This window comes from Lupinus angustifolius, chromosome LG09, assembly GCF_001865875.1.
Source record: "Lupinus angustifolius cultivar Tanjil chromosome LG09, LupAngTanjil_v1.0, whole genome shotgun sequence".
Classification (NCBI taxonomy): Eukaryota; Viridiplantae; Streptophyta; class Magnoliopsida; order Fabales; family Fabaceae; genus Lupinus; species Lupinus angustifolius.
This window is the reverse complement of record NC_032017.1, coordinates 16,614,205-16,641,981: the sequence shown is the minus strand read 5'-3', so window position 1 is coordinate 16,641,981 and position 27,777 is coordinate 16,614,205. Positions and strand designations below refer to the sequence as shown.

General features: G+C 34.6%; 3 protein-coding genes and 1 long non-coding RNA gene across 4 annotated transcripts; 3 read left to right on the top strand and 1 right to left on the bottom strand.

Annotated features, from left to right (window-relative positions):
* LOC109357390 (E3 ubiquitin-protein ligase SINAT5-like) lies at nt 11,232-14,719 on the top strand. Its single transcript, XM_019601328.1, has 4 exons — nt 11,232-11,373; nt 11,603-11,803; nt 13,401-13,787; nt 14,156-14,719. Exons 2-4 carry the CDS (start codon nt 11,621-11,623, stop codon nt 14,516-14,518), a joined length of 933 nt encoding a protein of 310 aa, XP_019456873.1. The 5' UTR covers nt 11,232-11,373; nt 11,603-11,620; the 3' UTR covers nt 14,519-14,719.
* LOC109356989 lies at nt 15,394-20,478 on the top strand. The gene is made up of 5 exons (XM_019600662.1): nt 15,394-18,061; nt 18,273-18,886; nt 19,042-19,251; nt 19,453-19,670; nt 19,814-20,478. Exons 1-5 carry the CDS (start codon nt 15,508-15,510, stop codon nt 19,860-19,862), a joined length of 3,645 nt encoding a protein of 1,214 aa, XP_019456207.1. The 5' UTR covers nt 15,394-15,507; the 3' UTR covers nt 19,863-20,478.
* LOC109357052 lies at nt 21,209-21,476 on the top strand. Its single transcript, XR_002108821.1, has 2 exons — nt 21,209-21,326; nt 21,366-21,476. It is a non-coding gene; the product is annotated as an uncharacterized LOC109357052 (long non-coding RNA).
* LOC109357051 (phosphatidylinositol 4-kinase gamma 4-like) lies at nt 21,359-24,188 on the bottom strand. Its single transcript, XM_019600753.1, has 2 exons — nt 22,249-24,188; nt 21,359-21,970 (listed from the first exon to the last, which is right to left on the bottom strand). Exons 1-2 carry the CDS (start codon nt 23,650-23,652, stop codon nt 21,584-21,586), a joined length of 1,791 nt encoding a protein of 596 aa, XP_019456298.1. The 5' UTR covers nt 23,653-24,188; the 3' UTR covers nt 21,359-21,583.

Below are 27,777 nucleotides of genomic sequence, written 5' to 3'. Positions count from 1 at the left end.
AAGAAATATTTGTGATTTAATTTTCTAGTATGTCCAGATCAGAGAAATTGTTTTCTTAATTTTTTCTACATACATCATATTAATTTAAGTCAGCAAAACCCTTAATAATGTGTGTGATGTGCCTCAAACTAGGAATGACAATAGGTTAGGGTTGCGTTTGCACATACCCAAACTCGAAATTGAAAACCCGAAATTGAAAACCCGAACTCAAACTCAATAGGGTTGAAAATAAAAATATCATCCCAAACCCATCGGATTTCGGGTAACCCGAACCCAAAAAACCCGAAAATGATAAAGTATTAAGGAAAATATGATATTATTTTCGTGTAATTTTTCTCTAACATTTCTATTTTCTCTTATATTATTTCATTTCTTTTATGTTTGAAGATCCAATAGTATGTAAAGTAAAATTAGAAATTAAAAACAATTGGCAAATGATAGAAATTTCAATTTTAAATCGAATTATCTTACTTCGGGGCGTGTTCGAGTTAGGGCCTTTGTTATACCGAACCCAAACCCAAAATTTAAACTCGGGTAAAACCCGAACCCGAACTCAATCACATCAGGTTTTCCCATTAAATTCGGGTTCGGTTCGGGCGGGTACCCACAGGTTCGGTTTTTATAGTCATCCCTACCTCAAACTCAAGTTGAATGAAAATAATCATCTCTATTATTGAAGACATACATTATTATTTTTGTATGTAATCACTTCTACAGTACTATAGATGATCCTAATGTTAGACTTTTAAAACTTTTATGAGTCTTTAATGGTTCATAAGAACCCCTTAATTTACGACCTTAACATTATGACATTCACATAAGATGAAAGAATAAAGTAAGAAATATCTTGTTTCATTTGTGTTTCCCTCTATGCACTTTCTGGTTACTTTTGTTCTCACTTCTCCGTCTTCCCTTTATGCGTTCATTGATGATTAGGAACTCAATTTCCTTCTTTCTCTATATGGCAGTGCACTTTCCTTACTCAACCACTAGTGCTTCTATAATTATCTCTTTATATTTCTATTCATGAGATAACAAAGAATGAAATGCTTTTCCAATGCATGAGCATCTCTATTTATAGAAGGGTTTAGGATGAGTTACTGGAGAAAGTAACTAGAGGGGAGGGAGTTAACAACACCCCTGCTAGTTTCATCCATCAATTGTCAACCATCGTCATATTAGACACTTTCATTCAAACTAGTAACTTCCAAGAACATAGACCACTAATTAGAATTAATCTAACAATCTCCCACTTGGTCCATGTGATGACCTGAAGGTTCATGATTTTAATTACGCACTTTAATTGAACCTTACAAATCATCGTTCTTAATTGAATTGAAATGATTGAATCATGGAAGTCGCATATTATATGAGGCAACCTAATCCATTCCATGTATCACAATCAACTCAAATCAACTCAACCAACTTTAATTTGAGTCTTCATTCGCCTTTCGAAAACTCACCAAGTTATCTCATTAAAACCATACAAGTACTTTCTTTAATATGGATAACTTAAACTTTAATTATGGAAATGAAACTTTCATTGAATTCAAATGTGTCATACAATGATAAGCAAACATCTATACATGTATATATACATAATGTAATATCACATTAACAAGGACTTATCTATAATGTCCATCCTTTCTACATGGCCAATATAAATTTTGGGCGGAAGTCCCTTAGTTAATTGATCTGCTATCATTAGATATAGACACTTTCACATTCCGTACTTCTTCTTTAACTGATAGGAACTTTAAATTTATTTGTTTGACACCTCTCGAATACCTGTGATTCTTAGAGAAGAATACAGTTGTGGAATTTTCACAATAAAACTTCAGTGGCCTAGCTACACTATCTATAATGCCAAGCCATGAAGTAAAGTTTCGCAGCCACAATGCATGATTTGTAGTCTCAAAACATGTCACAAACTCAGCCTTCATAGTGGACGTAGCAATTACAGATTGTTTACCACTTCTCCGTGAAATGGCTCCTCCACCCATTAGGAAAACATACCCAAATGTAGATTTCTTTGAGTCCACACATCCTGCATAGTCTGAATCTGAATAACCGATCACCTCAAGATGATCTGACCTTCTATACGTGAGCATGTGAATCTTAGTGCCTTGCAAATATCTGAGAACCTTCTTTGCAGCCTTCCAGTGGTCCATTCTGGGGTTACTTTGATATCAGCCTAATATTCCAACAGCAAAGCTGATATTCGACCGAATGCATGTCTGAACAAACATTAAACTCTCAACCACTAGTGCATAGGGAATTGATTCCCTTTCCTTACGTTCCAAATCATTCCTTGGATATTGCTTTTCACTGAATTTGTCCCATTTCTGGATTGCAACTATCCATGCGGAGCACTTTTCCATTCTGAATCTCTCTAATGCCTTATTGATATATCCTCTTTGATACCAATTGTTAGACTTTTAAAACTTTTATGAGCCTTTAATAGTTCATAAGAATCCCTTAATTTTGGGCCTTAACATTATGACATTCACATGTTATAAAAGAATAGAGTAATGAATACCTGGTTCTATTTGTGTTTCCCTTTATGCACTTTCTGGTTGCTTTTGTTCTCACCTCTCCGCCTTCCCTTTGTGTGTTCCTTGATGATTAGGAACTTAGTTTTCTTCATTCTCTATATGGCAGTACACTTTCCTTACTCAACCACTAGTGCTTCTATAATTCTTTCTTTATATTTTATTCATGATATAGCAAAGAATGGGATGAATGGAATGCTTTTCCAATGCATGAGTGCCTCTATTTATAGAAGGGTTTAGGAGGAGTTATTGGAGAAAGTAGATCCTCTATTTTCATAGAAACTACCCATGAAGTGAGAGGGGAGGAAGTTAACAATACCCCCACTAGTTTGATCCATCAATTGCCAACCATCATCACATTAGACACTTTCATTCAAACTAGTAACTTCCAAGAACATGAAGCACTAATTAGAATTAATCTAACAATCTCCCGCTTGGTCTATATGATGACTTGAAGATTCATGATTTTAATTGTGCACTTTAATTGAACCTTACAAATCATCATTCTTAATTAAATTGAAATGGTTGAATCATGGGGTCACAAATTATATGAGACAACTTAATCCCTTCCATGTATCACAATCAACTCAACCAACTTTAATTTGAGTCTTCATTCGCTTTTTGAAAACTGACCAAATTATCTCATTAAAATTATACAAGTACTTTCTTTATTGAATCATGGATTATTTCCAAACCCTTAAAATTAAAATACCAATCCTGAATTCCAAATTAAATCTACAAATAATTTCGCACTCCAAATAAACTCCTTGCGCTTGATTAGAAAATCAACTTATTTTCCATGAGTTAACTCTTAACTAGATTGTTTTGAATTTATGAAGATGATAAATTGATCATAAAGTTCAACTGATATTTTATGGATATGTTTGACATAATTGATTAATATTTTTAAATTGAATAAAATCTTTTAATTCTTAAATTGTAGAAAATTCTATATAACACCTTAATATTTTTCATGGATTTGCTTGCCCAATTATTTGCTCGCCCAATTATTTGCTCATTCTTTTCTAATCAACTATCCTTATCAAAATTGTTTTTTTTTTATAATTTCATTATAACTATTTTTTAAATCATTTTAAAGTAAATATTATTCTTTGCATTAAACATATCCTAATATACATTGTAATATATATAATTATTGATGACTTTCAACCTATGTGTTAGTATATAGATATTAAATGGAAATAAGGATGAACCCTTTAAATCCTAAAATCGAGCCGATGAAGTTTTATAAATTTTATCATGTCTAATCTTATTCATAACTCTCTAAATATGCCATTTAACATATCCTAAAATCATTAATATAAGCATAACTATTGGTAACTTTTAACTTACGTCATAGTATAATGATATGCATACTAGAAAATGTTATTGTAGAATCAACGGTATTTACGAGGACATCACAATTGTGTATTCATGCTAATCGTTAACAAATTAACCATGCCTAATTGCGTATTTATGTGTTCCATTTCTTTTAAGATTTACCGTGGTGTAATGCTAAGTGATATTTGTTGATTATTACGTTACATGAAGCGAAAATCATTTCAATAAAAAATGAGAATTAAAAACTTTAATGTTACTTGATATTATAGAATAATTTGAAATTGTATTAAAAAACATATTTGATACTAACAAAATGTTGGTGTAGTGGTATAAGATTTTGCTAGATATTCAGGATGACAAAAATGTAAAAGTTCAATTCCTTATAATGACACTTGTTATGAGAAATAATAACGCACCCAAAAAGAATTAGTTCCCGACCCACAAAGGGTGAGAAAATACCTACATAAAAAACTGAAGGGTTTTAAATTAGAGAAAAAGATATATGCACTAACAATGTAAAAGTTTTCTATACTGTCACTACATCATCCACCATTAATTTTTAGTTAGTATTGACTTTTAAATAAAAGTACTGCAAATAAATGGTGGATGATGCATTGACTATGTATTGTTAGAATGGGTAGTTAGTTGGTTTCTATTTTAGGAAAGTATTCAAAAATCAGTTTAGTTAGTTAATGTTTGAGTTGCTATAAATAGCTTGTTGAACAATTGATTGATAATCAATATACATGGAGTGTAATTCATTGAATCATTTTTCTTCTTATCTCTAACTAACCCACACTTAATTCACTCTCATTCTTTCTCTTCTGTTACTGCAACACACCTTCATATTCTGTTTTCTTCTTCTAAGTGCAGTGGCACTTTCTTTCTCCAACAATTGGTATCAAGAGCTAGTTAGATCATCAATCTGCATCACCTTCTTCTTCTTCTCCTCATCATCTTCATCTTCAATGGGACACACGAGTACAAGCTTCCCAGCAAGCTTACCAGTGCTTGATGGAAAGAACTGGAATAGATGGAACATCCAAATGAGAGCAATCATGGGATTTCAAGAAATTACAGACATTGTTGAATTCGGTTACCCTCAATTAGAAGCAGAACCATCAGAACAAGAACGAGTGGCATACAGGGAGAACAAGAGGAAAGATTGCAAGGCTATGTGTCTTCTACATCAATGTGTTGATGAGGCACACTTTGAGAAAATTGCCTCAGCTCAAACATCACAAGAAGCATGGATAATCTTGGAGAAATGTAACAAGGGAGCAGATCAATTGAAGAAAGTCAGACTTCAAACAACGAGGAGACAGTATGAATTGATGCAAATGGAATCAAATGAGAAAATTGCCCAATTCTTCAATAGGGTAATCTGTCTCACAAACCAGATGAAAGCATGTGGAGAAATCATGACAGATCAAGTTGTTATAGATAAAATTTTGAGAACTCTCACCCCCAACTTTGATCACATAGTAGTTGTTATTGAAGAATAAAAAAAACTGGAAGACCTCAAATTAGAAGATCTTCAGGGGTCCCTCGAGGCTCATGAGCAGAGGCTCATTGAGAGGTCAACTGATAAAGTTAACCAAGCACTGCAAGCTCAAACCTTCAAGAAGGGGAGATATCTTGGAAGAAACAATGAAAGAAACCGAGGAAGGGGAAGAGACTTCAGGGGGAAGAATTTGGCTAACTCAGAAGTGCAAGATCAAGAAAGAATTGATCTTGATCAAGCATCAAGCTACTCAAAGAGAGGAGGTGGTAGCAATTGGAGAGGAGGAAAGAAGAGACTTGATAGGAGAAGAATAAAATGCTTTAATTGCAGCAAGATGGGACACTTCTCATCTGAGTGTCAATCTCAGCCAAGACACTCAGATGCTAACAATAGGCAGCACCATGATGAAGCACACATGGTTAAGGAAGACAATGAGTATGCCAATGATGACTCACCAATTTTGCTGATGATGACTACAAGCCAAGGCAACAACAGTGAAGAGATCTGGTATGTAGACTCTGGATGCTCAAACCACATGACAGGACATAGAGAGTGGCTTGTTAACTTTGATTCCAGCAAGAAAAGTAGAGTGAAATTTGCTGACAATAGGACTATACAAGCAGAAGGAATTGGTGATGTTGTAATCAGAAAACAAGATGGCAAGAATGCTCTAATTTCTGAGGTACTATTTGTGCCAAACATGAGTCACAATCTGATTAGTCTTGGCCAACTACTGGAGAAAGGATTCTCTGTGAGCATGCAAGATGGTGAGCTTGAAATATTTGACTCCACCAGAAAGAAAATCATCAAGGCTCCCCTGACTCAAAACAGAACATTCCAGGTAAATCTCAATGCCCTTGAATCTCAATGCCTTAACACTGAGACCCTGAGTGAAGATGTATGGTTATGGCACAAGAGATTGGGTCATCTGAACTTCAAAGACATCAGTCTCATGAAAGCCAAGAATACGGTTCATGGTTTGCCACCAATTCAGATGCCAAACAAAATCTGTGATAGCTGCCAGATAAGTAAACAACCAAGGTCATCATTTGGCAAATTCACTGCCTCAAGGGCCAGTAACCTCTTGCACATTGTGTACTCTGATGTATGTGGTCCCTTTGAGACTACCTCACTTGGTGGCAATAGATACTTTGTCACATTTATTGATGACTTCAGTAGAAAAATATGGTTGCATCTGATTAAGTAGAAAAGTGAGGTGTTCAACATCTTTAAGACCTTCAAGTGTATGACTGAAAAACAATCAGAGAGATCAATCAAAGTATTGAGAACTGATGGAGGAGGTGAATTCACATCCAAGGAGTTTGAAGTATTCTGCACACAGAATGGAATCCTGCATGAAGTAACAGCACCCTACACCCCCCAGCATAATGGTGTGGTTGAGAGGAGGAATAGAACCATCCTCAATATGGTTAGAAGTATGCTAAAGACCAAGAACCTCACACATGGCCTATGGGGTGAAGCTGCAACAACAGCAGCTTATGTCCTTAACCATTGCCCAACCAAGAGACTTGAGTTCAAGGTGCCAGAAGAAGTATGGTCAGGAAGGAAGCCCTCTATCACTCACTTCAGGATCTTTGGGTCAGCCTGTTATAGACACATTCCTGATCAGAAAAGAGGGAAATTGGGGAAATTGGATGACAAAAGTGAGCTGCTAATGTTTGTAGGATACCATCCAACAGGTTCCTACAAATTGTTTAATCCTAAAACCAATCAAGTCTTGTTCAGCAGAGATGTACACTTCAATGAGGCAAGCACCTGGGCTGAAAATCAAGCCAAACCATCATCTACAATTCAAGTTCCACTAGAGTGGGATCCTACTGATCTTATGCCTACTGAGCTCATGAATCAGGATGAGGATGACACACATTCAGAGACTGGAACAAGTGCTAGTGATGCAGGTAGACCCTCTAGGATGAGAAACTTGCCAGCCAGACTGAGGGATTGTGAAATTCTACCTGATAATCTCCTCACAGAAGAAGGAGAACTTGTTCAATACTTGGCTCTCTTTGCAGATACTGAGCCAATATCAATTGATGAAGCACTTAATAGCAAGGTATGGAAGAAAGCTATGGATGAAGAATTGAAGTCAATTGTCAAGAATGAGACTTGGGAACTGGTTCATCTCCCTGAGAATCACAAACCAATATCAGTAAGGTGGGTGTTCAAGACTAAGCTCAATCCAGATGGCTCTGTTGGCAAGTACAAAGCAAGGCTAGTAGCAAAAGGCTTTATGCAAAGGGAAGGTGTTGATTTCTCTGAGGTATTTGCACCTGTAGCCAGGATTGAAACAATCAGACTAATAGTGGCATTGGCAACAAAGAACAATTGGGAGATGTGGCAGCTTGATGTTAAATCAGCCTTCTTAAATGGTTCACTGAATGAGAAAGTCTACATCAAACAACCTCCTGGATTTGTGATAAGAGGCAGTGAACACAAAGTCTACAGATTAAAGAAGGCCCTATATGGGTTGAGGCAAGCTCCAAGAGCTTGGAATAGAAGAATTGATGCATTCTTCTTAAGAGCAGGGTTCAGAAAATGTGAAGTAGAGCATGGTGTTTATGTGAAATGCTCAAGCAGTAATCATGTTCTCATCATCTGCTTGTATGTAGATGATCTCCTAGTAAGTGGAAGCAACTCAGATGGAGTTGAACTGATCAAGCAAGGCCTGAAATCTGAATTCGAAATGTCTGATCTAGGGAGATTATCCTACTTTCTGGGCATAGAATTCAAACAGATTGATGGAGGAATGTTTATGCATCAAAGGAAATATGTTCAAGATGTCTTGAAGAAGTTCAATATGACCAACTGCAATTCAACTGATACACCAGCAGAGCCAAACTTGAAGCTGGACAGAGATAGCAATGAGCCTGCTGCAGATTGTACAGAATTTAGGCAAATGGTTGGATGCTTGAGATTCATTTGTCACACCAGACCTGAAATCTCATTTAGTGTTGGCTTGGTTAGTAGATTCATGAGCAATCCAAGGAAGTCTCACCTTGTAGCAGTCAAAAGAATCCTGAGATATCTTAATGGTACACTTGAATATGGTGTCTTCTTCTCAAAGGACACAGAGAAATGGAGGGAAAAATGCAGGCTACAACTTTCTGCATACTCTGATTCAGATTGGTCTGGTGATTTGGTTGAGAGAAAGAGTACAATGGGCTATGTGTTCATGCTATGTGGCTCTCCTATATCTTGGTGTTCAAAGAAGCAAGAAATTGTTGCTCTCTCTACTTGTGAAGCTGAATATGTTGCTGCTTGTCATGCTGTCTGTCAAGCATTATGGTTGAGTTCTCTACTAGTATTGTTGAACTTGCTATTGACAACAAGTCAACAATTAACTTGGCAAAGAATCCAGTTGGTCATGGAAAGAGCAAGCATATAGAGAGGAAGTATCATTTTCTTAGAAGTCAAGTAGAGAAAGGGAAGATTTGTTTGAAGTATTGTAAAACTGAATTTCAAGTTGCTGATATTTTGACAAAATCTGTCAAAGTTGAAAGATTTATAATGTTAAGGAAGTTGCTGAGTGTGATTTGCTTGTAATGAATGATTTAGAATTAAGGGGGAGTGTTAGAATGGGTAGTTAGTTGGTTTCTATTTTAGGAAAGTATTCAAAAATCAGTTTTGTTAGTTAATGCTTGAGTTGCTATAAATAGCTTGTTGAACAATTGATTGATAATCAATATACATGGAGTGTAATTCATTGAATCATTTTTCTTCTTATCTCTAACTAACCCACACTTAATTCACTCTCATTCTTTCTCTTCTGTTACTGCAACACACCTTCATATTCTGTTTTCTTCTTCTAAGTGTAGTGGCACTTTCTTTCTCCAACATGTATAAATTTTACTGTCAATGCATATATTTTAAACTCTTTAAATTAAGAGTCCAAACTCCATCAAGTTTGGATATGATTCTTAATGTTAGATGTGTATAAGAGAACTAAAATAATGTCTTTATGACATTCAATATTAAAGTTATTTCTAAATTATCCATAATCCTAAAAAATGATATAAAATAGTATATCTCGGTATATTATGGATAAATTATCATAAGAAAAACTAGAATTAAAGATTATATCCTTTTAAGATATATTTATGATATATGGACACATCTGAAGCCGCCAAATTCTCAAGAAGATATCATCAACAATAAAAAAAACTTATGGAGGGAGGAATCCTATTACTTGTACCACATCTTAAAGGTAACAGTTGATTTGATTTGATGTAGATCCTGATTTGAGATAACATAATAACAATCTTATTTAAACTATTGTTTTGTTTATGTTAGTATTTTTTGTATTTATAAAAAGACACATGAAAAATCCAAAGGGAATCGTAAACAAATTAAGTATAATGAAGACGTTTAGAGAACGTGAAGAAAAAAAAATCATGATCACGTGAAGATAATTATAATGAATTTATCATCTCACTAACAAGTGTAAATCTTAAAGTAGAAGTAAACATAACATCTTTCCCTATCAAGAGTGGCCCTAAATCTATGCTAAATATAAAAATATAAATTAATGTTTTTATATTATTTGGTGGAATTTAATTGATTAGGGAAAATACATATTTTTGGAAACATTTTAGGGTATACATATATTGTCTCACGATGTGTATTACTTCATGTACCATGAATTTGTGATTGGTTATAAAAATATATTTAAATTAAAATTTAATTTATAAATATTTTTTGAACAATCACCACTTATAATATAATAAATGACATAAATCATGAGACAAAAATTTATAAGTTTATAGTAGTTTCCTAATGTAAAGTAACAATAAGACATGATCAGTTACACAAGTCACTATCTATGGAAAAAAACATAACCTTTATGTTTGGTTTTCTCCTTCAAGAACAACCACTTCAACCGAAAGTAAAATCTCTCATTTTCTTATACTAAAAAATCTCATTAAAATTTGTCAAAAGAATGCATTATACTTTAATTTCTTATTAGAAGGGTACATTTTTGAATGAATAACTATAATAAAGTAAATTATACACTTAAAAAAATAAGAACTTTTTTCAAAGAAGGCACCTTCGCATGCATGCATAAAGTTTTGCATACTGGACCCTTCTCCAGCTCAAAGAAAACGAAACTATTTTTTAATCCAACAATGATGGGGATATATAGTGGGATTATAGGGCCATCAACCGAATAAAATTTTCATCCATTAATGGTTGTTCACATCATGAGATGCCACCAAATCTCTCTCCACATGGTAGAATTATAAAGTATAACAACCACATAATTAGCACGTTGAGTTGTTTGGTTAAGTTAGGTAATTTTTGTGAGAATTTCATTACTTATTGCTTTACTACTTAAACCTAATGTATTCTTATTGATAAAAAACTAGGATAATATTTAAATTCACTTCCATATATTTATAAGTGTCACATGTATCAAATCCAACGTTTACATAGAAAACATTTGAATTTTCCCTAATGCATTCTCCTTAATTTTAGATTTTGATTTTGGTTCTCACATAAAAACATTTGGTTTTATATCTTTCCAAAATCTAAAATAATACTTTAAATGTTGATATTAAGTTCTTTTTCATTAGTGCTAAGTAATTAAAGGAAGTCTACAATACATTATCAAATATACCATAAGTGATATTAGTACATAAAATAACAAATTTCCATAGAAGGTACTATTTTTATAGAGAATGATAAACTAATTTCGTTTATATATAAATACCAAAATCAAAATTATTATAGAAAAAATATTTAACCTCAATTTTATACTATTCATGGACCATTTATTTTCTTCCATACAATTGATAATGATAAGAAAATCTCCTTGTTTACTTTTGCTTCATATTTTTTTTATATGCATTCTATCTGAATCTTCCCACTTGCATTTCTTCTTCTGTCTCTGTGTGTTTTTGGTGAAATGCTGAGAGACGTTGATTTTGATCAAAGGGTCATTAGTTGTCTGAGAACAAGGTGAGAAACATAAAAAAAAAACGTTTTTTTTATTTCTTTGGTTTCTGATAACAACACAATAAAAACCGATCCTTTTTGCTCTTTTGTGTTAAAACTTACACAAAGGAATCATACCCAGACGAACATGAACTCACAACATTCCATTCCACATCACTCTTCTTTTTTCTGATGCATCTATGGTTATAGGATTGTGTTTGGTGTGTCTTATCCTTTGTTGTTGTCTTTTTAGCTGAAAAGGAAAGAGGGAATGGAATCAGGTAGCGTTGATAAAAGTCTATCTTCATTGATCATGATGGATGAAGCTGAGAATCCACATCAGTTTTCTTCAATCGCTACCAAGCTTCATAGTAATGGACCCACTGCTACTAGTGTCCATGAGCTTCTTGAATGCCCTGTTTGCACCAATTCAATGTACCCTCCAATCCATCAGGTATGTGCTTTTTTCAATTTTACTTCATGGGTTGGGTTGGTTTCTCCAATTTTGTTCTTAATCTATGTTGACCTGTTGCCTGTTGGTACCTTGTTTCTTTGTTTTTTAAGGTATGATGATTGCTTTTGAAGTGTGCAATTTAGTTTAGGAATTATGGGTTGGGTTTTGTTCCATGGATCTTAGGTTTGGTGGCATTTTAGTTTGAATGATTTGGGCAAGTTTGAATATTATAGGGGAAATAAGAGTACTTGAACTTTACAGGGGTTCCTTCTCATCTTTGTTCATGTTTACATAAGGTAAAGATGTAGAGTGATATAATCAGGGATACATTGGATGGAGCAAAGTTTGAGTAGAGCTATTTTTCTTGTTCATCTAGTCCTTTTCTATTGGCACTGCTATAAGAATGCTTTGTGCCATTAGCTTCATTCAATTTTAGAGCCTCATTTTGTTCAAGCTAACTCATGTTTAGATTGCTTTGCAAAGTAAAAGGTGTGTCGGTGTAAAGGGTTGCTCCATGGTGCTTCCAACAATTGTCATTTGTGCTTCTGTTGGTGGTTTTGGTATGAGTGTGAAAAATAATATACAATATGATTTTGTTAACCCAGGGTGTGATGCTCTACTTGGATAACACCATTCTGTTGGATGAGACAATTTAAATGGCTTCAATGAATATAGTTATTACCCCATCCTCTTCATACCAGTGTGTGGTAGGGCAAAGGTATGGTGTGGGTAGTGACTCTGTAAACCCCTTCTCTATCTATCCAAGGGCCATACAAAGGTCTTTGGTGTCCCTTCTGGTCAAGAATTAAGGTCTCATGATGAATGTCAATATTTTTTTATCTCATATCTTTCTTCATTCATGGTTTGATATTGTGGTTCGTAGGCGTAGAGGAACCACACCAATCCATCCCAAACTTGGTGCTGTACTGCAGTGACAATATTGTATGGGATGTCTTGCAGAAAAATAGCTCAAAGAAGGCATTTTTTTTTACAATGCAGGACCTTTGCATGATGCAATTCAGAATTAAGGAAAAATTTAGTTCAAAGGCTATATAACTTATGATTATTCCCTTGAGGGCTTCAATCAACCTCTGTAGATCAACCAGGAACTTAGTTTAAGTTATCATGGCAATGGATACTCAGTCCATGGTTACGAGAGGAATCTATTGAGTGGTATTCTAAATAGGATGGTTTATTATATAAGGATATTAAAAATCTTACAGGACTAAAAGAAAAGCATGTTACTTGCAGCCATGGTACCTAAGTACGCTATCCAGGGAAAGATGGATAAGGCACAAAACCGACATGGAGATACGACAAAAGAAATATAGAATGTTAAAGAATATGGTTAGGACTTAGGAGTTCGACCAAATCTAATGATTTCTTTAATTTCAGGCTTAACTTGTGCTTAATTTTATTTCACAAGTGATTGCATCATGATTCATGACAGATTTTATCTTTATTTTTGTGAGGAACATTTTAGATATCAAGTTTCTTGTCCTCATAGGAATACTGGTAAGTAGATAAATTTGTGTAGTGATGCCTATAATACAGTGACTAATTCTCAAATCTCAAACCAATTCTTTTTTTCCCGCAGTGCCACAATGGACATACCCTTTGTTCAACTTGTAAGACAAGGGTAAACAACAGGTGCCCAACTTGTAGACAGGAACTCGGCGATATAAGGTGTCTGGCATTAGAGAAGATAGCAGAATCACTCGAACTACCTTGCAGATACAGCTCTCTTGGGTGTCCAGAGATATTTCCCTATTACAGCAAACTCAAACATGAGTCCATTTGCAACTTCAGACCTTACAACTGCCCCTACACTGGGTCAGACTGCTCTGTTGTTGGGGATATTCCATACCTTGTTACTCATTTAAGGGATGACCACAGGGTTGATATGCATTCTGGATGCACTTTTAACCATCGCTATGTCAAGTCTAATCCCATGGAAGTAGAAAATGCTACATGGATGCTAACTGTAAGTATATTGTTCTCTGAATGATACACGGGAGAAGAGAAGGAACGAAAATTGTCTGAGACTAGAGAGACAGTAAAACTATATAAGCTTAACTGTTTTAAGCAACCAACAAATGCCAAAGCTTCCTCTCCTTAGCATGATCTACCTCTACCTCCCTTTCATAAAAGAACAGTTATAAATTGCACATATTAGCATTTGGTGCCAGGACATAACCGGGTCGGACAGTATAGAACATGATGCACTGTTCTGTTTACAGAATACACCAATCACAGAATATAACCCATATCTTTTGTTTCGTCTTGTTCTGACATGTATAAGAAACACTATTGTTGATTTCTTATTTATAACTGTTTCATTGTTTCTGTTAGGTCTTCCACTGTTTTGGTCAGTATTTTTGTCTTCATTTTGAAGCCTTCCAGATTGGTACGGCTCCGGTTTACATGGCATTCCTCCGTTTCATGGGTGATGAAAGAGAGGCGCGAACCTATGGTTACAGCTTGGAGGTAGGAGGAAATGGGCGTAAATTAACTTACGAGGGCAGTCCAAGAAGCATCAGAGATAGCCATAAGAAAGTTAGAGACAGTCATGATGGCCTCATTGTATATCGTAACATGGCGCTTTTCTTCTCGGGGGTTGATAAGAAAGAGTTGAAGCTAAGAGTAACAGGAAGGATATGGAAAGAACAACAAAACCCTGAAGGTGGTGTGTGCATACCAAACCTGTGTAGCTAGATTGCTTGTTGATAATTTTGGAAAGTATTTATGGCTGGTGAATGGTAATGGAGTTTTCAACTTACAAAATAAGAAGTTGAACTCCCTTTTCTGCAGTTGTAACCAAGATACTTGTCAAGTCTTTGGTCCTACTACGTGTATGTGAAATTCTTGGAACAGTTTTTCTCTTAAAAGTGCTTAAATTTGGCATTGATAAATGGATTTTTTTGGTTTTTGTTTATCTACATGCTTTCTATAGAATACTTGTATTATCATTCTTTCCAACCATTTTGAAATACTGTGCTATTTGCTGCCTGAGTTTTCCTTCCATTATATCACTTCGAATATTTAAGGAGGTAAAAAGATGCAAGGAAAAAAGATATAAGAAGGAAGAGTGAGAAAGTGATTGGTGAGATGGTAATCAATTTCCATACCTTGGTTATCAGTTATCACAAAAGACCAAAGTTATGAACAAAGTAATCTCACTAGTGGCATTTCCAAATGCTTGATAACACAAGATTCTCACTTATCCTAAACCAATATTGTAATGTAAAATAAAGTACAATTACAAGTTACAACAAGTCTTAATCTTACTACATACACGTCTTAATCTTACTATATGATATCAATTATGAGTATCAAACGACATCATCATAAATATAAAACAAATTAGTGTAATCTAAAATAAATATTAGTATTTGTTACTTAGATTTTCTTAATACTCATTTTCCTTCCATATAAAGTGATTGAGTCCAATTTCAAAAATTAATTGAAAATCACACTTCTTTTATAGTGAACTCATTTAAATGTTTATTCAAACTGAAACCATATATTAGAAAATAAATCAAATATCAGTTAATTAAAATATTGTCCACTTACACCACCACTTCACTTGCAGATTGGCAACATTAAACGACGCCGTGGTGCGTGTTATCATGTCTTTCTGACACTCGAATGTTAACCCCAAAACCTCTTCATTCAGCTATGTTCACATCGTACCTTGTTCATCCATGATGCACATTCTCAATGTTTCAACCACCCCCTTCAACTTTTTCTGCCACCCCAAAACTCTCCACCCGAAATTCCCATCTTACCCTCACAAACCCACCTTCAGATTTCAAAGAAACACGTTCCCACGCTACTTATCAACCTCCACCACCGTAAAGTTTCAAACTTTAGCCCATTTTGGACGACCCACCAATCGCCGCAACTCTTTAAGGAAGAAGCTTCTTCATGATCATAACCAGGTACGCCCCAATCAAGTTGAAATCCAAAACCCATCTTCAATTGTTGACAATGTAGTTGAAAAGGTTGAAATAGAAGAAAAAACAGAACCCAAGCTTTTGGGTGAGTCTGTTTTGTTGAATAAATTAGAGAATTGGCTTGAGCAGTATAAGAAGGATATTGAGTATTGGGGGATAGGGTCTGGTCCTATATTCACTGTTTATCAGGATTCTTTTGGAAATGTCCAAAGGGTCTTAGTAGATGAAGAAGAGATTTTAAGAAGAAGCCGGGTTTTGAGAGAAGTGATTGATGATTTCCCCGAAGTGAGTAATAAGATTTTGTATGCAAAGAACATGGCTAGGGAGATGGAGAATGGTAATAATGTGATTGCTAGGAATAGTTCTGTGGCTAATTTTGTGGTTCAAGGTGAGGAGGGGAAGGGTGATTTTGTTAAGGGTATTCGTGGTTTCGTCGTTCAACCAGGATTTCTCCCGAAGGTTAAGGGAGTTGGAAGCAGGGTGTTGTTTGTCTTGGTTGTCCTGTGGGCAGCGAAGAATTTGTTTAGTTTTGGAGATAAGGAGGTGGAGCACACGGAAAAGGAGAAAGAAATGATGAGGAGGAAGATAAAGGCAAGGAAGGAGAAAGAGATGTTGGTCAAGGGTGCGGTTGAAGTTATTCCTGAAGTTTCGGAGTCATTGGTGATAGACATGAAAAAGCCTAATTTAGATAAGGAACAACTTATGAACAGTATTATAAAAGCTAAGGCTTCTGCAGATAAACTTGTTGTACAGGGTTCATCTGCTAAAGGGGGGAATCGACCAATGGATATGGACTTTAAAGTTCAAGAAATCAGAGAAATGGCTAGGGAAGCACGTAAAATTGAGGGAATAGATTGTTCTCATGTTAGTAGTGATACGGAAATGGATGACCCTGGGATTGAGGAATTATCCAATGAGATGGAAGTCATAAAAATGAATGGTGAACAACATAAAAGTTTAAGCAACCATCAAAATGAAGTTGAAAGGAAAACAAAGGATTGTAATTCAACTCTGCAAACAACATCTGTTGATGTCATTAAGGATATACATAGTTCAACCCTGCCTGAGGTGAATCCTACCGATGAATGCAATTTGCATGCTTCGAATGTCATAGTTCCAGGTGATAACGAAATTAATAAACAGGACATCGAATTTACTGAAAGTAGTGTGCACCTGAAGGATAGAGAATACAACCATCCCTCAGAAACTCCTATTAGTGGTTCCTCTATAAATGAAAGTTCCGTGAACAACAAACCAAGGATCATACGATCCGTTAAGGAAGCTAGGCATTATCTTTCAAAGAAACATGACAAACAAGATCCTGACATAGAATCAAAAATTGAACTTGTGAATGAAAACATTGCTGATTTGAGGTCTTCTAGTGAAATTGATTTTAATGATCGAAAGTGCCAAAATTTGGAGATGGATGCTGTTCTGTCTAGAAATGGTGCTTCAAACGGAATATCAGATTCTAAGCCCACGATAAATGCTTTTGAAGATCCTCATCAAAAGGATAAGGAATTTAGCCCAGAAAAGAATGGCTATGTCAGAGACTCTGCTGTTGAAACTGGACTAGGAGACCTTCAAAAGTCTGAGACCACTTTAGATCATGAAGTTAATGGCATTAGTGCAGATACAAGGCTATCTGTAAAGACAGAAAGTTGTCTAGAAAAAAACTCCCATGAAATTGAACCCTTAAGTAAGCAACAACAAAGTGATGCTTTAAATGGAATATCAGATTCTAAGCCTTCCATAAATCCTAATGAAGATTCTAATCAGAAGGATAAGGAATTTTTACCATCAAAGGATGACTACTTCAAAGACTCAGGTGCTGAACCTGGAGTGGAAGACCTTCAAAAGTTTGAGGCCACTTTAGACCATAAAGTTAATGGTGTCAGTAGTATGGAGACAAAGCTATCTGGAAAGACAGAAAATTGGCTGGAGAAGAACTTCCATGAGGTTGAGCCCATAATTAAGCAAATGCGAGCTGGATTTAGAAATAACTACATGGCTGCAAAAGAGAGAGTTGATCAACCTTTAGATATACCTACGGAGATGGAATCCGGATTTGATGAAGATGGTGGAGAATTAGACTGGATGCAGGACGATCATCTTACAGACATTGTCTTTCGAGTCCGCGAGAATGAACTGTCTGGAAGGGACCCGTTTGATTTGATTAATGCTGAAGATAAAGATGCATTCTTCAGAGGCCTTGAGAAAAAAGTGGAGAAAGAAAATAAAAAACTTTCTCACATCCATGAATGGCTCCATTCAAATATCGAAAATCTTGATTATGGCGCGGGTATTGCTTGTTTTTTAAAATTATATGCTTTAGATAATTTGATCAACTCTTCATTTCTTGTTTTTTTGGCAGTACATGAACATGAAAACATTGTTTGCGTGTTCCTGGATTTCTTACAAAGTTATTTTGTATGTAGTATTTAATTCGTAAGATACACTAGCTAGCGTTATCTTGGAATTTTCATGCTAATAGTTGTCTTTAATTCCTGTAGATGGCATTAGTCTATATGATACACCAGAGAAAATCATACCACGCTGGAAAGGGCCCCCTGCAGAGAAAATTCCTGAATTTCTAAATGAATTCCTGGAACAAAGAAAAACAATTTCCACCAGAAACACGAACCCAATAAAGAAGGATGAAAATGGCTTTGCTGAAAAACCAACTGTTTCCTCTTCACAAGAAAAGGTTGATGGTTCTAAAGCACCCATGAAGAAGGTGAAAAATCCAAAGACTGTTATTGAAGGAAGTGATGGGTCTGTTAAAGCTGGCAAAAAATCAGGGAAGGAATATTGGCAGCACACAAAGAAATGGTCCGAGGGTTTTTTGCAATCTTACAATGCAGAGACGGATCCAGAAATTAAGTCCACAATGAAGGATATTGGGAAGGATTTGGATCGCTGGATCACTGAAAAAGAAACAGAGGAAGCAGCTGATCTGATGAAGAAATTACCTGATAAGAATAAGAGTTTCGTGGAAAAGAAACTCAACAAGGTTAAAAGAGAGATGGAATTGTTTGGTCCACAAGCAGTAGTTAGTAAGTATCGTGAATATGCAGATGATAAAGAAGAAGACTACTTATGGTGGTTAGATCTTCCACATATACTGGTATGTACATAAATTGTATTCTTCGTTTCTACTAGTCTCCGGCAAACATGAAATTAAGGATAGAATATCAATGTTATGTCATTGAATGATAGTTTTGCTAGATCAGAGCTACTTTTACCTGTTGATGCTGAAATAATTTGTTTATTTAATGTCAGTGCATTGAATTGTACACAATCGAAGATGGAGAAGAAAGAGTAGGATTTTATTCATTGGAGATGGCTACAGATCTTGAATTGGAACCGAAGCCATACCACGTGATTGCTTTCCAAGATGCCGGTGACTGCAAAAATCTTTGTTATATAATTCAAGCACATATGGAAATGCTTGGAAATGGCAATGCTTTTGTTGTTGCACGCCCTCCTAAGGTATTTAGTTGTGCATTCTCACCAGTGTTAATTGCTCCATTTCCCGTGTCATGTCATGATGAGGTTTTATTGGTACGACACATAAGCAACCCTGCCTTTTAAATCTCCATTTATTCGGTCAGCTAGGACATCTTTGTTGTTTAATGATATTTTTTCATTCCAGTTTGGGATGTTTTCTGAACTTCTATTTACATGTTATAGGATGCTTTTCGAGAAGCAAAAGCAAATGATTTTGGTGTTACGGTCATCAAGAAAGGTGAACTTCAGCTCAACATAGACCAGACGCTAGAAGAAGTGGAGGAACAAATTACAGAGATTGGCAGCAAAATCTACCATGATATGATTATGAAAGAGCGATCTGTGGATATAAACTCAATAATGAAGGGTGTATTCGGTTTTAATGAAAGCACCACCAAGAGGTAATCATTTTATGTGTAGTTCAGTCTGCAGTGGGATATAATCTTGAGTGGCAACACATTACTTAGAAGTTTAGGTTTGTCGATTTTTATTTATCATTTTATGTGTATCCTCCATTTATTGATTTTGTTTGTCTCAATGAAAGGTTAAACCGAAAGAAGATGAAGAAACCAAGGAAACCCAGAAAGGCATGATGATGACTCCTAAAACCTTTGACAATGTAACCATTTAAAGGCAGTGATAGTCATCTACCTCTTCTGTTGAAGACAGCCATACATGTACTTCTTTAAAGCAGGAGATTTATTTTTTTTTTGCTCATTGAACACCTGCTTATTTCACGCTATTGATACGGGGAATTCGGTCTGTGGCCTTGTCAGCATTAAGTTATTGGCTGGATTTACTCGGCATGTGATGGACATGATCTGTATATATGATCAGAAGTTTGCAGGGTTAAACTGTTGAAGAAAATCACGTCATGCCCGCATGAGTATCTTTCTTCAAACTTGTAGTTTTTATGCTCCTGCACTCAAATCAGAGTTTTTTGTATTATATTAGCGTTACTCTAGGTCTACCTAGACAAATGATGTTGATGGCATACTGAAATTTTCTCAATAGGAAAAGTAAAAAGTAGGGCTTTTCTATTTATTTTACACATATGATTTTGCTTTTTTTTTTGGTTCAATGGCACTGAAGATGCCAAGAACCAATTATCTAAACCGAAGTTGTCATTCTTTGACTTTGTTTCCTGTATTCTGTTTGAGTTGCCAAAAAGGCATCGCAATGTGAAATAGTATCTAATTCCTTGTCCTACTTTTCTCAACTGAATATTATACATAACTTTTCGATAATTAAGTTGACAATTATCTATAGTGCTTACTAGGAAGGTACTATTTCATTGTGGAGATGGACAAATTTTATCTTACAACCACTTGCTCTGACTTTAACAATTGAGTCGTGCACATTTTTGAAGTACTAATTATTCTAGAGTCAAAATTGCACACAACCTATTTTCCCATATTTTATTGGTTGCTTTGTCACTGCCATGGAATAGTGCCAGTTGTCCTTGCCTTAATCCACGCACTACACAATTGTTCCAAGCAGCATCAATATGAGCCAGCTGCACACAAAAGAAGTATTAATTATTTTGCATAGCTACTATAATAATGTATTGTGTAGAAGTACCTTGTAAAATGTTTGCCAAAGCAAATAGAGCATTTGTTTGAAAAGAAAACCCAAGGGCAATTTTTATATGTGAAGGTGTTTTTTTTGTGTAACCAAGGGTATCTTTACTTATTGGTAAAGAATTAATTCATTTTTGAGTTGTGTGATTATCTCTCCCAATAAATAAGTTTCTTTATGTATCTTTTTTAAGAAGGTGTTTCATGTTTGATGTTTCATTTTCCAATTTCATTAATAATTACAAGTAGGCCACTTTCTTTTCACACTGTTTCTTGATTATAAAAAAGAATACAAATCTTTGAAAATAAGAAACAAGAAACATTTTCATAAATCAAACAGACTATAAATTTGCAATAAAATGAGTAATAAGGAAAAAGGATAGAAAATAACCATCTCTAAATTTGTTGCATCCAAGAACTGAACACACCTCACAATTCTCACATGCCTCATTTTACTTCAATAAAGAATTACACCAAATGGTCACTAAAACATAAGGATATTAAACTACAATAAAAAAGGTCAAGAATTTATACCATTAAGGGAATTCAAGGTTAAGAGGGAAATCAAAGCTTGGTGAAAGTATTCTGAAATGTAAGAAAACTACAACAAATCAAGAAAAAGGGACTTATGACTGTAAAAGAATGAAACAACAGTAATCTTGGAGTGACAGATATATACTACAACACTTGTATACAGACATTTATATACCAACTTCTATAGCAGAACTCAATTTCAATTAAGAGGTGGAATTGACAATCTCATCAAGGCGCTGTTCCATGATGTAGGAAACGGCATCGAGAAATGTAGCTTCACTTGTGCCAGGAAGAACAGAATCCAGTGCTTCTTGGACAATGCCCTCAATCACTGAGTCTTTGTTCAAGGATTCTCTGCACATCAGGCTTCCAATGGCAAAGGGGGTCATCCCTCTATCCACTCCTTTCTTCAGAAGCATGGTTGAGATTTGCAGAGTGCGGGCGCATTCAACTGGCAGATCCCATCCGTGAAACTTTAAAAGTGCAATATCTTCTTCAGCATCCAGTGATTTTATATAGTCAATAGTCTCTGGGGAGTATGGTTGGCGAGCTTGAGGCCAATAAAGCCATTCAAAGGTGCAATCTTCAAACTGTTGGAACAGAAAATAAAAACGCACAAAGGTTTAAGGTTTAATCAAGATTCAAGGAAAAACCAACGGGAACTATCGATATTCTGTAATGCAAGCGTCTACCACTCATAACCAAGAAGGATAAAATCAAACTTTACCCTTCACATCAAGAGAACAATAACAATTCAAAAAAGGTGGGAAAAATCGGATACAGGTAAGCTAAAGAAATTAAAATATCAAAGTGTCAACAGGCCATTTAAAAGAGGATGACTTAACAGTAATAAAAGTAAGTTGCTTACACTCGTGGGCAAGCAGTAGCCATGGTCAATTGGAATCAGAACAGCCTGATCATTTTCCTCCTCTTTGCTGATCAAAATATTCCCAGCATGCCTATCGGCATTCGCCAGTCTCAGGTCCAACACGGTAATTTTATGAACTTCGTTCACTGGGAAAGCCCCAGGGCCCATATCCTCACAACTTCCACTGTTCTCCATGAACAATTGCAAGGAACCGATCTTAGCAGTGAAGTTATCTGGATGGTCAAATCCTTTATGCAAGCACTTAACCATAGCAGTTGGGGGAACCCCAGCAAAGCCTTTCTCATCACCAAATAATGAACGACATCCACTGATTGGGTGGTCCAAAATATATGCTGCAACCTCCCTGAATGCTCCTTGGCCAACTCTTGTACCCTTTTTCAAGCCTTCACCATCTAATGACAAAGGCAAACCTCTAGGGTTATTCACAGCCATTGGCTCTTCATCAATAGGCTTAAAAATGGATACACACTTTTGCCCCGTGGAATCAAGCATAAAGTAAGCTCCTCCCGTACCCTCTGCAGATCTGATGGGATATTTTCCACTATCCAGTCCATCATATGAAGAGTTTATCATATTCCAAATCTCTGGAGCTAATTCAACTTTGGGGTTAACAATAACTGGCTCCAAGAGAATATTCCTATGAAGAGATTTTCTTGGCACAATTTGCTCTACCGGTTCATATTCCCTTGTATCTTCTTTACTGGCATCATATTTTCTCCGATAATTGTCTCCATCAACATCATTATTTTTCCTATCATTCAACCCTGTAGCCACAATAGACAACTCATCCATTCCTGTCTTAACTTCTGCATATTTCTCTCTAACAAAAAGATGTATCACTACATCATTATGTTTGCTGCAGATATCATCAATAAGCCACTGGTCCTCAAGAAGTTCCCCATTACACACAACTTCCTGCTGTTCAAAATCAGCAAACCGCTTTTCCTTTTCCGCAATTTGTTGCTTGACATACCCAACATCCCTACATCTTTCCACCTGAAACGAAAACTCCTTCCCGCAAGAAGTTCTCACATTGATGGTCTGAAGATCCGTAGGCCTGATAACCAAATGCAAAACATTCCCTTCTGTAACCCCATAGTCCTTGAGCAGAGAATTGCTCCGTGCTAGCTCTCGTCCACCGCATACCAATTTTTGCTTGTTTGTTAATGAAGGAAGCCCCTCACTCCTTTTGATTTTGAGTTTTACTGACTCAATGGTATCACAAGGTAGAACACGCATCGGAGTCAATGACCCCGAGAAGGAGAGGTATATGAAAATGGATTCATAATCCAAATCCAAGTGAAGTGGAGTATGAAATCCATTTGGAAACAACAAGGGCTCCCTTGGAACGGGGCTAAGAGTGCTTAAACCAGCAGATGACATTTTTACACTATTGAATAATGAAATTGAAAGAAAAAAACTAATGAAGCTTGAGGCTTTGAACCCTCAACTCCGAACAAATTTTCACAACAAGGTAGCCATATAATTTGTACAATTAGATCTACTGGCTGATAACAAACCTACCCAGATGAACAAATAATCTCAAAGGGTAAACTTTCACAAAGAGGAACAATCCTTTGAATGAAAATTTGCGAGAGAAACAAAAAACAGACCCCCAATTGCCCTAGTTCAGATTTTCCCCCAATTACAAGAATCGATCAAAATAATACCAAAGATTTCGAATTCGCATCACATCACATACGGGTAAAAATCAAATACTATTAAGTCATAAGAGGGAACAGATTCTTACCCCTGGAGAAGAAAAAGAAGATAATCAGAAATGAGGAAAATTAGGATATGAGTGGAAGGAAGAGTTTTCAATTTGAACACTTGGGGAAAAAGAGATAGTTGACTTTGACCAAGGAATAAGGATACGTGGGTGTAGCTGCTTGGTCTATGTATACGTAGCGCTACTCGTACATTGCTTATAACTGAAGAAAATGAGTATGTTTATACCATAAGAATACGTATCACACGGGAATTTTATGTTTTCTTATTCTTTCACACGGATTATTATTAATTTACGCGTATTAATTAATCCACGTGTCAGTTTTTGTATGTTATTAGCAGAGTTTTTTCTTTTATTTAACTACAAGATACCCGTGCATCAGCGATGCATGGGACAATACTTCTTTGCTGCAAGATTAATAACACATATTACATGTAAATTTATATGGTTAAGAAACATATCTTACTTGTGCATTCGTATTGTTAAGAACACACATGTGATCCGTGCATTCGCATGACTAAAAACACACATGTTACTTGTACATTCGCATTACTAAGAAAAGACATGTTACTCATGCATTCACATAGTTAAAACACACATGTTACTCATATATTCACATTATTAAGAATACACATCTTACCTATGTATTTGCATATTCAATCAAATAAGAAAAAGAAATGACAATTTTTAATTTGAATTTTCTAATGGAAATAACAAAGTGAAAGTCTGAAACATGATATCATATTATTTTTATTAAAATAAATAATTTAAAATTTATAGAAAATGAAATAATTTTTTCAATTTTAAATACCATTTTTTTAATGAAAAAATGGAAATCAATTCATTATACTAAATGAGTTTTTTTATTAAAAATATATTTAAAAGTTATAAAAAACTTCAATTTTGGAATTTGATTTTTCAATTATAATTGAGAAAAGTTAAAATTCAAAGAATCTGAAATATTAAAATTTAATTGGAAAAGTGTTACAAAACATTGATGAGGTGTAACAATGCAATTATTCTTATATTAATAGTAAACGTTAAATAATATACATACCTTAGTATAAAGAAATAGTTTGGATGTGAAAAATGATTTCAATCTCATCTAATGCTCAATGTTTACTATATTTTAACATAACAAAACATAGGTACAGTAAACACTCAATTTTGGTGGGGTGGCAACATAGACCAATTGCTAAAAATTGTTAACATATAAAATATATAAAAAGTAAGGATAGTGTGGAAATGTATATAGTAATAACATATGACATGAATGAGTTTTTTTTTAATAACTTAGAACATTTTAAGAAGCGAAAATGTGAGGAGAATGTGATATGTGGCATGAAGAGAAAACATGTGAGGATGATGTGACATGTGGCATGAAGGAGTTTTTTACATTTTAAGATGAAAAAATGTGAAGAGAATGTGACATGTGACATGAAGAGAAAACATATGATGATGATGTGACATGTAGCATGAAGGAGTTTTTTTTATTATATTATTAATAGATTTCGGAAAAAAAAAGGAGGAGGAGGGTTCTTCCTGGAACGTTGGTTCCAAAGATACCGTTACGTTAGAAAATGGAGCGGTCTCTCTTAATTTAATAATAATATTAACAATGGGCAGTGACTAACAAATGATAAGGACACGACTCACCACTTACTCATGTTCCCTCATGGCGTCATCATTATTTCAATTTTTAAAATAATACAAATTTGTTTATACTATAAAAACTAACATAAGTGAAGATGTTCTTCTAATGATATAAGATTGGCTAGATCTTTAAGATAGTCAAAACAATAAGGATTTGCTTTCTATAGTCACAAACCCTAAAATGAATTAATTCCTTATTCAAAATGTGAGAGATACTTTTGGTAGTACAAAAAACTAATGTATTTCTACTAACAAGATATTGGTCTAGTGGTATAAGGTCCTACTAGATCCATAAGATCATCAAAATATCAAGGTTCGATTCTTGCGTGCAATATTTGTTAGAAGAGACAATCACACATCAAAATAGATTAATTTCTTACCCAAAAGTATAAAAAAACTGACATATATCACTTACAAACTAATTAATAATAAGTAAAATATGATACGTATATTTAGTTTTTTTTATTGTGTATAAAAAATTTGTAAAATTATATTGATTTTCTTTTTAAACAAATTATCATTTTGACCTATGGGTTACACAGAAATGGGTCCATGTTATTCTTGTGTTAGTAATATTTTTGTACATGTGAGAAGAGTAATGATACTTACTTCTACAGAGGCATATAAATTTTTATGCTTTTTTTCTGATGATACATATTATTTTTACATACATGGAGAAGGATTTATAAAATAATTTTAATGGAGAATTTATCATTTTTGTTAAATGAAAATAATCACTAGTGCACAAGTAACACTAACATCACCCACAACCAATTTCAAAATAAAAAGTCACAACCATTAACAATGAGGATTATTTAATCCAAAAACATATTCCTAATTCTGTTTTATTCTAATAAAATTTGACACTTAATAAAAATTAACATATATATTTTCAACTACTCAAAATTAAGTATTATAATTTTATTGAATTAGAACATGGTTTAGTACAAAATTGATTACAACTAATATATGCATTCAACCATGAACTAGTCTATAATCCGTTAAATGAGTCTGGCTCTGTTTGTTATATAGTTTTCACACTTCCCTAATTTTTTATTTCATTGATACAACTTTACAAAATTTATTAAATATAATTTACAACCCGCCCTACCCATACACTTTATACATATTCCTTGTTTCAGAATTATTACAACCTTATATCAAGAACCAAGCCTTAGTCCTGGACAAATATAAGCTAAATTATATTCGTTCAAAATCACCAGCACCATCTTCTTCACCTATAAATGTTCATAAGTTTTCTGAGTTAAATTAACAGCAATTAATTTTATTTTTTTAATATAAGAGACAAAAAATGTTTCCAGGAAACTTCTGAGTTAGTTAATGCTATGCTTGAAATGTTCTGAGAGAGGAAGGACCTAGATTCATTTTGACAACACCTCATTCCTCATATAAGTTGATTCATGAATTATAAACCAATAATGTATTCAATTCTAAATTACTCTAACGACTCTTATCTATCCAAATTACATATTCAAATTCAATAAATAAGAAAGCAAAATGGTCCAACTAATTTCCTCCTCAAATTGAATAGATGTGAAGAAAACTTGGCTTAACGTATTAGTGGGGCATCCAAAATGGCCAGATTGTGACTTGTGATCATGTTCTTAGTTCAATATATCCACTATGTTTGTTAGACTTCTACTAATGTTTTCTTATGTTTATTGGTACTAACTATGCAAAGTTGTTGGTTTTAGCATACTCCCCCAAAACAGTTGTCATTAGAATTATACACATTCTCTAGGCAAAAGCAACATGGATATGCAGTCAAAAGTTAATCAAAAAATTTGGGAATATTTACATCTTCTCATTCAATATAACAAGTGTGATTTTAGATTTTTAGTCCTTCTAGTTTATTTTTAGTCCTTCATGTTTCCAACTTGTGCATTTAGACCCTCTATTCATCTTCAACCATTTAAGTCCCATGCTAGTAATATTTTCTTTATTGTTCATATTAACAACATTTATCAACCAGATCAAGATGTTGGTTTAGTGGTGTAAGACTCTACTAGATTTTCAAAAGATCAAAATGTCAATGGTTCAATTATTGTGAGCAACACTTATCCTAAAAAAGAATGGTTTCTTACCAAAAAAAGATGAAAGAATAC